This window comes from Monoraphidium neglectum (genome assembly GCF_000611645.1).
Source record: "Monoraphidium neglectum strain SAG 48.87 unplaced genomic scaffold scaffold00082, whole genome shotgun sequence".
Taxonomy (NCBI): Eukaryota; Viridiplantae; Chlorophyta; class Chlorophyceae; order Sphaeropleales; family Selenastraceae; genus Monoraphidium; species Monoraphidium neglectum.
Window position 1 is genome coordinate 25,717 of NW_014013546.1, and position 11,559 is coordinate 37,275.

At 62.8% G+C, this 11,559-nt stretch overlaps 3 protein-coding genes across 3 annotated transcripts; 2 read left to right on the plus strand and 1 right to left on the minus strand.

The window, feature by feature from the left end:
• Window positions 1–158: 158 nt before the first annotated feature.
• On the plus strand, window positions 159–2,446 carry MNEG_0902 (phosphoribosyl-ATP pyrophosphohydrolase/ phosphoribosyl-AMP cyclohydrolase; the record flags this gene model as incomplete). The annotated part of the gene is made up of 6 exons (XM_014050617.1): window positions 159–305; window positions 460–533; window positions 815–973; window positions 1,275–1,429; window positions 1,615–1,790; window positions 2,354–2,446. The coding sequence occupies 6 exons, from the start codon at window positions 159–161 to the stop codon at window positions 2,444–2,446; spliced, it is 804 nt and encodes a 267-aa protein (XP_013906071.1).
• A 5,143-nt stretch (window positions 2,447–7,589) lies between these two features.
• MNEG_0903 (hypothetical protein) lies at window positions 7,590–8,147 on the plus strand (the record flags this gene model as incomplete). Its single annotated transcript, XM_014050618.1, has 1 exon — window positions 7,590–8,147. One exon carries the CDS (start codon window positions 7,590–7,592, stop codon window positions 8,145–8,147), a length of 558 nt encoding a protein of 185 aa, XP_013906072.1.
• Window positions 8,148–8,625: 478 nt separating this feature from the next.
• On the minus strand, window positions 8,626–11,468 carry MNEG_0904 (Syntaxin; the record flags this gene model as incomplete). The annotated part of the gene is made up of 8 exons (XM_014050619.1): window positions 8,626–8,850; window positions 9,105–9,213; window positions 9,531–9,621; window positions 9,929–10,025; window positions 10,194–10,451; window positions 10,783–10,851; window positions 10,931–10,978; window positions 11,169–11,468. 8 exons carry the CDS (start codon window positions 11,466–11,468, stop codon window positions 8,626–8,628), a joined length of 1,197 nt encoding a protein of 398 aa, XP_013906073.1.
• Window positions 11,469–11,559: the final 91 nt, after the last annotated feature.

Consider the following 11,559-nt stretch of genomic DNA (forward strand, 5'->3'; position numbering starts at 1 on the left):
GCTTACGTAGCATATACGGCTTCCAGATCGAGGTGGTCAGACAAAAATTCATCTCAGTATTTATCATGCTGCTGCGCAACCCCAGAACCGCGTGTTGCTCGGGACGGACGCCACGGCGATCTGTTCCGCGCATCAGCAGCAATGGGCCGTGCAGGAAGATGCACAGGGGCTATAGAACCCTGGTGACCTGCGCTGCGGCCGTGGAGCAGCGAGCCGTCAAGCCAGAGAGCGAGGTCCCCGGCATGTCAGCCTATTTAGACTCCCTCAGGTGGAACAATGATGGTCTGGTGGCCGTGATCGCCCAGGTGCGTTTAGCTATCGCGACAAAATTGCCGGCGGGGTTGGCGGCCGGTCGTCCCTGCTTGCCGCCCGACAGCCGATGCTGCTGCTGGCATGCTGATGGGTTCCCGCGGCTTTGCGCTTTTTGATGCTGCTTCGCCCATTCACTCTGTCATGTAGCACGTGGACACCGGGGAGGTGCTGATGCAGGCATACTCGGACCGCAACGCGATATGCGAGACGCTTCAGACGGGGTGAGCAGCAGGCAAGCGAGCGGGCGTCGCGGCGAGGCCGCTCGTGACAGCTGCAACAAGGCGCAACAGCTGCAACAAACGGATGCAACAAGACGTCACAGCTCACATCTTCAGGGTGCCAGACCTTCCCCCCTTATATTTGAAAGGCACGGCCCCGCGCTAAGCGGCATGGACACTGGGTTGCGAGCAGCGTCTCGCAGCTGCGCTGCCTCCCATTGCCAGCCGCTGCCGCCTGCGGCACCAGCCCGCCCTTCCGACCCCACGGCGCACGGCGGCCGCAGGCTGGCCACCTTTTACAGCCGAAGCCGCCGCGAGCGCTGGTGCAAGGGCGAGACGTCCGGCCATTTCATCAAGGTGTCGCGCGTGTTTGCCGACTGTGACAAGGACTCCATCATATACCTCGGCGACCCCATCGGCCCGGCCTGCCACACCGGCGCAAAGTGAGAAGGGGAGGCTTGGCTTGCGGCGCTCGTGAGGGGCGGGCGCGTTCGCTGGTCAGCCATCCGTTGAGTTTCCGCGATGGCACCGGCGGGGCGGTCGCACGGCCGCCGATGCCGTCGCCTGCACAGCAGCCGCCTGCCATGCCGTCGCCCAAACCATGTTTTTCCAGGCGCTCCAAAATCCTCTTGGGCCCTGCGATTTGCGCCCGATTGCTGCTTGACGAACACTCTGCTTCTCGGCTCCAAGCAGCAGCCCCACCACGAGTGCGCGCCTGCACCCCCGGCCGACCTGCCGCTGCAGGACCTGCTGGTTCAGCGAGGCGCAGGTTGGCGACGACGGCGGCGTCAGCACCTGCGGAAAGCACGAGCACCACGCGGCCCACAGCCCTGCCACCACTCTTTATGCGCTCGAGCGCACCATCCAGCAGCGGCGGGACGAGATGGGGCAGCAGAAAGGTGGGCTGCTGGCGGCACCGCTGCCATGAGCGGCGGCGGGGTGAAGGGGGTCGCGCCCCTGGCTCTAGCGATCGCCATGGTGAAGCGGAGAAGGTCTCGTCGCATGCAAATGGCTGGCTGCCATGATGGGCGCCGCGAACGCGCCCTCGACTCTCGACACCATGCCCACCCCACCCACCCCCCAGAGGGCAAGCCCTCCTGGACGGCGCGCCTGCTGGCGGACCCTGTGCTGCTGTGCAAGAAGGTGCGGGAGGAGGCCGGGGAGCTGTGCGAGACGCTGGAGGCGGGGGAGGGCGCGGAGCGCGCGGCCAGCGAGATGGCGGACCTGCTGTACCACTCCATGGTGCTGCTGAACCTGCAGGTGCGGCGCACATTTGGGGGCTGGTGCATGGGTGAAAGTGGGGGTTGCACGTTGCATGGCGTCGCATAGTGCTGCCGACTGTTCTGGTGTGTGCGTGGGGGCTTGCATGGAGGCTTGCATGGAGAAGCTGAGGTGTTGCATGGTGCTGGTGACCGTTCTGGTGTGCGCTGCGGGTCATGCATGGGGAAGCCGAGGTGGTGCATGGTGCTGACGTTGTAGGCAGAGAGGTGCAAAAGGGGCATGGGGGCATGCGCGCGGGGGCTGAACAGTTGCATGATGCCCAGTCGGGCGGTAGTGAGTGGGAGGCGTAGGCCACGGGCGCGCTGGGTGCCTGGGGGGGGGTCTGTCGTCGGGTCAGCAGAAAGGACAATGCACTGCCGATGTCGACGCTCAGCTGCCCGTTTTTCAGCTGCAAGTTTACGATGAGGGATTGGGGGAAGCGGGGCGACACTTCCTGTTGACGTATGCGGAAGGCTCTGTTCGCTCCCAGGCACCTGTGTGAGGCATGAGCATTCACCACGTCTGCCCCGTGCACACCTCTGTCTCCTTTTCTAACAATCTAGGGTGTGCCTATGGAGGATGTGATGCGCGTGCTGCGGCAGCGGTTTGGGACCTCTGGAATCGAGGAGAAGGCGGCACGGCCACCGAAGCAGTGACGTGCGGTTGGTGCTCGTGCTTTTGCGTGCGGCCACACCTGTAACGGCTGCTCACACCCCAATTAATGACCGCTGTTCACGGGTTGCAAGAGGACCAAGTCCCAAGCCCAACGTTGTGACAAAGATGGGACCCATATGCAGTCTTTTACAATTTGTAAGCTCCACCAGGGGGGCCTGAATGTTGGTGGTGCAAAAACGCCTGACAATCAGCCTGGCAGTGGCAGGCGTATGATCCTGAAGACAGTGATCACCACGTGAGAATCATCACGGTGTGTTGGGTGCACATACATGTAAACAGCGCGCGTGTTGCGGCGGCTGAGTCCAGACAGCACACGCTCTACGCCCCATCGGAGGAACAGGGCAGCAAGAGCATGTGTGGCCTGCACCTTCAAAAACAGCAGGCGCGTTGCGGCGAAAACGGACGTAGCATCGCATTGCGTGTGTGTGCCAGGTGTGTGTGTGTGTGTGTGGAAAGTGGTTGCCAAAGTAGGACACGGCACCACTATGCAGCCGGCGACACAGTTGTGTGCAAGAACAACCCTCGTATGCTTCCTCCTGCGCGCCACAGGCGCTCACTTGGCTTGCAAGCCAAGCCAGCCAAGAAACTGCCTGCTGACCAAAAATTTGCGGTGTTTTTGCCGTTCATCGATGAAAGTCGATATCGCACTCACAATCCACTGCTTGGAGCCCCTTCCCTCAAAACAACGATCTTGAGGAGCACCGGCAAGGGGGACGGTTTGTTATCAGAGCCTGCACTCCCACCACATGGAGTCGACCTTGCGGCACGAGCCCTCAACGCAGCACGCACCGTCCAGGGGTGCATCTCTGCACCCGCCGAGCTTGGCGCAATCGCCGCCCAAGCCGCCGCACTGCTGGTTGAGGAGGGCCAAGGACGTGCAGGTGGCGCCGTTGAGGCCCGACGTGGGTTGGCCGGGCTTGGCCCTCCAAGACGAGTCCAGTTTGGTGTTTTCGTCCAGGCACTGCCAGAAGTACCTGGGAAGAAAGGGTGCAGAGTTTGCAGTGACTTGGGTCAAGATTGGTGACCGTGAAGTTCTGGGCTGGTTTGGGGTTGTGAAAGTCTTGCAAGCCGGCAGGCATGCCTGCACTTCGGCACTAACTGTGCCCATACCAATATTGACTGCTTCAAAGTGTGGGAGACACCTACAGCAATCAAGCAACGCAGCGCTTGCGCTGACAGGCAAAGCAAGCAGCCAATATCAGTGGTATAAACTGGCAGTGGCGCAGCTCTCACCTGTTTTGCCGGAAGCACTTCAGGCCCTGGCTGCACGTATACCCCTCAAAGGGCTCGTCTTTGCACAGGGACCCAGAGCAGGACCCCTCCATGCCGCCGCACTGCGCGAACTTGGGCAATGGAGTGCTGGACTGCGGCAAAGCTGGTGCCGCCTGCTGCTGGGCTGGCGGCGACTGGGGTGCCGGCTGAGGCTCGGGCTGCTGGGCAGGCGATTGGGGTGCTGGCTGAGGCTCGGGCTGCTGGGCAGGTGATGACTGGGGCTGAGGCTGAGGCTCAGGCTGCTGAACAGGTGGCGATTGGGGAGCCGGCTCGGGCTTGGGCTGCTGAACAGGCGGCGTTGACTGGGGGGCTGGCTCGGGCTCCGGCTGCTGGGCGGGCTGCGCCGCCGCCGCCGGCTGGGTCGCCGGCTGGGGTGCCGGCTGGGCTGCCGGCTGGGCCTCAGGCTGTTGCGACACAGGAGCGGCAGGGGCCTGCGTGGTGGAGAAGCTCTGCCCGTTGGCGCCGCCGCCGATGCCGCGGGCCGCACCCTTTGGAAGGACCCCAACCTGGTCGCATGTGACCTCCCTGCACACAGTCAAAAATTTTGGGGTTTGTGGAGCGGAGGTTTTGCAGAACGTGGGGCAATCAAGGGGCGAGTGAAGGGTCTGACTAAGCAGAGATGCGCGGGGGACAGCAGGCAGCAACAGGTACACGCTGATGAGGCAGCCCTTGAGATCCACACCAGCTGAATCAGTGCGCTGCTCATGGTGAAGTCGGGTAAGTGTAAGAAGCATGTCAGGCTGCTTTCGCAAAAGGTGGGGTTCAAGAGGCGTGTGACGAAACGTGTGCACACCGACTACTACTGCCGCTGAGGGTGGAATCACATTCAAGCGCCCTCACCTGAAGTTGATGCCGATGATGCCCTGGCCGATGTCACCATTTTGCACTAGCTGCGGGCTCGATGTGAGTTGGACGGATGAGGTGTTGTTGTGACAGGCATGTGTGTCGGCAGGTTTGCTTTAATCAAACGAGTCGGCAGGCGACTCCTCGTCAGCAGGTGATAAGGAGCGGCTGATTGGTATGCCGCTCTTGATTGGGACTGCTTGACAGCTGAACAGCACTTGTGCGGTTGAGCCTCGGCGGGACACAGCTTGTGAATCCATGCGTGCATGCTGACTGTCAACATCCAGATCCTGCAAGGAAGCCGAGGAGCTCACCGCGGCGAACGCATAGTTGCTCAGGTCAAGGTGGGGCCCGGGGTTGTTGCAGCACCACTGCTCGTTGCCCTTGCAAGGGCAGGTGTCTGGGTGGGTGTGGGGTTGTGTTTCGTTCGGGGACGACGCGTCAGTCAAGGTTCTGCGACTGAGGCTGGGCGATCACCTGCGGCGCGCGCTGTGGACGGCGCCCGGCTCAATGCTGCAAGGCACCTGCGTTGGCAATGCAAGGACTGCCGCAGGCACGCAGCCAGCAGCCAGATTGCTGAACGCTCGCTGGCAAGTCCTGGACCCACCCGTGATCTTGACCACCACCTCGATGTCGGGCTTGCAGACAGTGGTGCGCGGCAGCTCGATGGGCAGCCAGGGGCCAGGCGCATTTTTTACAATGGCAGGTCGGCACTCCACTGCGAAGCAGCGGCCGCAGATCCCGCTATAGCCCTCTTGGACATCCGGCCAGGCGGCTGGGGTGCAGAAAGGGAGTGGTTGAGAGGGATTGGGAGGGAATTCATGGTGGATAAGGGCCAGTTAGTAAAGGGCCAGGGGCACTTGGCGTGCGCCATGAGTTGAGATACTCGCTGGGCATGCATGCGTGCTGAAGCTACAGTCAGCAGCGAGCCAGTTTTTGGCTCTGCAACGTGCATGCATGCTGCTGCCTGCACATAGATGAGACCAGCAGCCCCCTGCATCCCCGCGCTTGCTCACCTATGAACTGAGGGACATTAGCAAAGTAGCCGCACGAACCTCTGCGAAAGGGGTCAGGGGTGGTTGGGACTGTTTGTAAGCGGCCTGCGCACCAATGTCCCGCCCCACCGCAGGCACAATGGGAACCCATATCAAGTCCACTCACTGGTAGATGGAGGGGTACCTGAGCGCCACGCCGGTGCAAGGCAAGGTGGTACGGGGTGGAGAGCGATGTGGATCGAGCGATGTGCGTCAGACTCGAGAAGTTCATGGTTGTGCAGCAGGGGCGGCGGCTCAAACATAGCACCACAAGCGACAGGGCCCCTCACCAGGTTGCTTGACCGCCTGTAAAATCTAAGGAAGCGGCTTGATTGCAGAGGGCGAGCAAGCACAGCGCGTAAAGCGTGGCGGTAATTTGATGGGACTTCATTTTGTGTAGATTGCGACCAAGACTCTGCGTAGAGCGTGTCAATTAATATGTGAAGTGCGGAAAATAATGGGAGTGCGTCCCATTTATTGCGCTCAGTGACTTGGGGAACTTGGGCCGGGTTGACCAGACCGTCATCGGGTGCGGGCCTCCAGCGGCCTTAATCGGCTTATTTACAGACCCAATTTTTCATATCAGTGGCGCTCACCTGCCTCAAGTGCGGCCGGCGCCAGTGTCAGACGCGTACGCCTCGAAGTTTGATCCGATCGAGGCAGCACGGCAGCTGCTGGGCAAGTCGCGCATGGCGGGCAGGCGGCAACGAGCGTGTGCAAAGCGGCTTCCAGGGATATGTGTTTGTATAAATATCAAGAGGACCACGGCCCTCCGGTCGTTGGGGTCTGGGCCTGCTTTTGCATCCCTCACCCTGCGGTACCTGAGGCCGACATGCGCATGAGCATATTCTCTTGTATTGTCAGAGTTGGGTACAAGCGCAGCTGTCCCCCCAAACCAGGTGATAAATTGACCTGGTTAAGTGTGCGAAGAGGCTCACAGGTTACGCCAGGGTATTTTTATGGGGCTTGCGCATCAGTGCTACTAGCGAGGCCTGGTGAAGACGATGTGCAGATTTGATCCTGCATGCCAGCAGCGCCCAATCCTGCAAGCCCCCAGAAAAAGGGATCCTGAATGACGAATACAGCAAGGGAGGTATTAAAATCCTTGTAAAGTTGGATTGTGTCATGTTTATCACAGCACGTCCATTTACTGTGCCCTGCTGTGCGCGCTTCCCTTCAAGCAAAACTCATGCGATCGGTGCCGTGGTAGTCTTATGAACACGCCTGTCTGTCGCTACATTACCCTGAACGATTGGCTTCACACACGAGATCCCACATCCATCCTCCTGGAGGTCATCTCACATGCACTGCGTGCGACCGAAAGGACAGTGCCCCCCAGGCGCGGTCAGAAGTCGGTCAACTTGGCAGTGCCTCTCGGGTGGACCCGCGACACTTGAAGAGCCCAATTTTGCGCGCTGTTTTGGCATAAACATAAATCGCGTTTTTTGGTTGTCTGGGCGAGTCTTTGTACACGTTCCGGCTGCTGCGGTGTCGTGCAGGCAAGCCTATCGCGGCGATTGCGTGGGTAATAACACAGAAAACTTATGTATGTACGAGATCGCAGGGCCCGCACTCTTAGCTGCACGTCTCCCGGGGTGCACGGCTCGCAGGCAGCAGCAGCGGTGGCAGCGGGAATGCATGTGGCATAAGCGCCAAACTCGAGTCGATGCAGCGCAGCGCCAGCAGCTCTCCGCCAACCCGGGGGAGAAAATCAGGCATTGCATGTGGTGTCAGTAGCGAATGCGTCAAGTCGGCTGCCACGTGTGGCGGCGCCGATGCTGCCGCCCTAGAAGAGCGCACGCCGCGGGCTGCGGGCAGCCTGAACTTGCAAGTCGGCTCGCCACCAGGCCGCAGCCGCCTTCCTTCAGAATTCAGAGCATCATGCCCAACGTCTTTGGGGAGGTCACAGCTGAACAAGGCAGCACCTGCCAGGGCACCGTTAACCAAGGTAACCAAAGCAGCCGCAGCAGCAACCATGCCGGCGCATGCGGTGGCACCCGCCAGCAGCGCCGCTGCAAGGCAAAAAGCCGAAGCAGTCCTCGGTACGGATGTGGCGTGCCAACAAAAGCAGCCGTCTCCCCCGCTCTCACCGGCCAAGAGCCCGAAGCACCGCGCCACCGCGCCCAATGTGACATCGCCGAAGCGGCAGCCAGCGCCCAGCTCGCCGGCGCGGCATCCAGTCGCGTCCACCAGCTGCGGCGCCAGCAGCAGCAGCAGCAGCAGCGGCGGCGCCAGCGGCTGCTGCAGCGGAGGCGGGTTGCGGCCGCCTGCGATTGGGTCAGCAGCGATGAGTCACAAGGAGAGGCGGCGGCTGGAGATCTACGCGATGAACGCGATATTGGCACAGCACGAGGCGGCGCAGGCCAGGGCGGGTCTCATCGCCTTGCAGGCCGGCCGCGAGGGCCGGCCGGCGGCGGCGGCCACCGGCGGGGGCGATTTCAAGGACAGAGCGCTGTCCGCGCCGCGAACGCTTGCTGCCGGTGACGGTGGGCCCGAGCTTGCTACCCCTGTGGCGCGGATGCAAGGAGTCTGATGCCGGCGCTGCGCGATGCTGCTCAGCAGCGCACGGTGCAGATGCATGCTGAGTTGTTTTCAGGCTTGACGGATGTTTGCAGCACCTGCATAGTAATAGTTCTGCACCATCAATCAATCATGTTACTGAGCACAGACAGGTGTGAATTTTCTATGGCGTAGAGTCGCAGTGGTTTGCCGATGGTCAAAGTAAAGCCAGGACCTGTGACCGCGATGCAGTGCCATTCTAACCGTGCGGCGCCTGCGCAGGCAGTGCATGAGTGCATGTTGCCGAAATTTGGAGGGATGACAGCGAGGGGCGAAAGCAAATAAAAACCCAAAGCAAGAGATGCTGCACGACTTGCGGCGCAGCCGTGCGTGGACGCCCCAAAGCCACCCATGCCCAATCCAGGCAGCCAGGAGCAACCTGCCTTGCCCAGCTCTGCGCGGGCTGCGGCCAATGTCGCAAACATCCAGCGCGTGCGCGCCAAAATAGCACGTCATCCTGAGGGCGCCGGCGCCGGCGCTGGCGCCGAGCTGCTCCCGCCGCCCTGCGAGGTGGACGCAAACTGCCACGGCTTCACGACGACGAGCACGATCACGACGGCCACGATGAGCAGCGTGATGATGCCGCAGCACATCCACTTGCGCGTGCTCTTCTGCAGCTGCTTCGCGTCCTGCAGAGCGCTGGTGCCGGACTGCACGTACTCCACGCTGCGCGACACCTAAGGGGCGCCACAGGGCCGCGCGCGGGAGAGGCGGCGCGTCAGCATTGGGACAGGAAGCGCGGGGCACGCGCCCATGCCAAATGACGGCCGGCCTTAGGAGGAGGGCTGCGGCGTCCTCAGCGATAGTTTTGACGCCGACAGCGTCAGCACCCTGCCCAGTCTGCGATCAACGCCGCCTACATGCGATCGACAAACCACGCAAAACGGTCCTCTCGGCCTCGCGCGAGCCCGGGCGCCCCCCCCCCCCGCACCTGCTTCTCGATGTTGTCCAGCATCTCCCCCTGCGCCTCCACCAGCACTGCCATGTCCAGGAATATCTGGTGCAGCTCCAGCAGGCTCTGCTCCAGGTCCTTCACAGCCCTGCGGCGGTGGGGGTGGTGAGGGTGGTTGTTTTGGGGGAGGGGGGACAGGCGAGTGTGGACAGCAGAAAGGGTGGGTGCTAACGTGACGAGGTGGTTCTGGCACGAGGTTGCGGGCAAGGGGTGCTGCGGGACACTCAGCCTGCAGCCCGCGCGCGAATCTCACAGAAGGCCCGCCCGTACAGATCATGACCCATCACATGTGTGCCCAGCACCGCCTGAAAGCCACTGTCAAGGGTCGGCCCCGCCGCCCCGCCGCCCTGCTGCCCGCCACACGCCGGGCCCACCAACGCGCGGCCGCTCCTGTGGCGCCCTCACCTGTGCCTCTCCTGGATCTCCGCCAGCGTGTCCAGCACGCGGCCGCGGCCCTGCTCCAGGATGGCCTTTTGGAAGATCGTCTCAGCCTCGCCTGGCAAGGTCACATGGGGGTGGGTGGTGCGGATGTGCGGTCAGAGGGGGCGCTGCACTTTTTCGAGTCGGGGTGCGGCGCAGGCCCATATCAGCGACATGCAGGTTGGTCGATACGGGCGACGTCAGCACCACCCACCAAGCACGGACCGCTTGAGCGGCAAGAGCTCAACAGACCACACGCTTCGACAGTCGGCCACCGCACCACCGCTGTACACTTGCGCCCCGCCACCGAACCCGCCTCACCGCAGCTTGTTCTTGACCCCGCCACGGCCCGCCCGCCCGTCCCACTTCCGACCCCGGCTCACCAGTCTCTATCATGCGCTCGATGTCCTCCTCAGGCATGTGCTGCCCCGTGACCGTGTACACCCGCCGCTCCACCACCTCCCGGTACTCATCCTGGATCTGTGGGGGTTGAAAGGCAAGCATGTACGAGGGGATCGCTTGGGGCCGCTGGGCAGGGAGGCACAGGCAGGAGCAGCGATGGGATGCATGGCGCTACAGGCCCTTGTGCATTGTGTGCAGCCAAGGAGCCATGGCGCCGTGTCTCCGATTGGTACGCCGTGGCGGCACCCACGCCAGCGCCGCGCCCAGCCCCGCTTCAGGCGCGCGCGCGGCCCCAGTCGCGCCCGCGCCCGCTCGCCGGCGCCACCTGGCCCGCGCCCCCCATGCGCTCGCCTTTGCCCGCAGCTCGCTGAACTCCCCCATGAGGTCCTTCAGCTTGCGCTTGAGCCCCGCGGTGATGGACGTGCGCGTGCGCTCGGACGCGCTGCCCAGGCCCTGCCCCTTCTTTGTCAGCGCCTGCTCGTTCAGGCGGTCCAGGGCCTCGACCTGGGGCAGGGCGGTGGACGCGAGTTGCAATGTGAGTGTGTGTGTGTGTGCGTGTGTGTGTGTGTGTGTGTGTGTGTGTGTGTGTGTGTGTGTGTGTTTGTATGTGTGTGAGTAGTGCGCAGAGAGCGACTGTACACGTATGTGCAGTTTTGGGTGTGTGTACGTGTGGGTGGGTGGCGGGGGGTGTTCGTGTGCGTGGCTTGGGGTGTGGCGGAGGCGGCAAGGGCAATGCAATGCACTGAGGAGCAACTGCTCGCTCCAGATGGCGCGTCGACACCTCGCAGAATTGTGCGAATTGCAGAGCTCAGCCGTACGCAGGACATCCGCCTACTTTCAAAGCGGCTGCCGCTGCGCAGGGCCCCCTGCCCATGCTGAAGAGCTCAACCTCTGCGCCACCGCCCTACTCGTGCAAGTTGGGCGGCTCCCCCCCCCTCGCCCCCGCCGCGGGCCTTCTCATCACACCACACACCCATCATTACCTTTGACTTGACCTTATGAGCCAGCACGTTGACCTCGTTGATGACGGCCTGCGAAAGGCGCAGAGGTGCAAGGGTTGGCAGGCCAGACAGCGGCGAGCTGCGCGCACGCCGTTCTGACGGCCCGAGGGAAGGCGCGGGTCGTGCGACAGACGCATGCGGCGTCCCACCTCGTCCCCTCCGACTTTTTCGTTCGCTGAGAGAAGCAGCCACGGCCTGGCGCGCGGTCCTCGATCCGCACCTGCATCTCCTCTCTGTGCCGCTGCATCTCCTTCTGTCGGACGATCGTTTTGCTGCGCTCGTGCATCGCGCGTATATCCCGCTGCCGCCCCTTGATCTCCTGCATGTCGCCCTTGATCTCCTCGACCTTGGCAAAGAACTCGTCCATCTCCTTGCCGCGCTCGCTCTGCGCCGCCGAGTACCCGGCTTCCACATCATATCCGAGGCCCGGCCCGCCGCCCGGGCGCTGCCCGCCGGGGCCGCCGCTGGGGCCGGCGCCGTTGGGGCTGGGGCCCTTGACGGCGAACAGCAGGTCGTTCATGGCTGCTGCGGGTGCTGCTGCGGATGCGGCGGTGCTGCGGCCGCAGTGGCAAGGGTGGGCCCCGAAAGTCAAGTGCGGGGCCGCGCTGCCG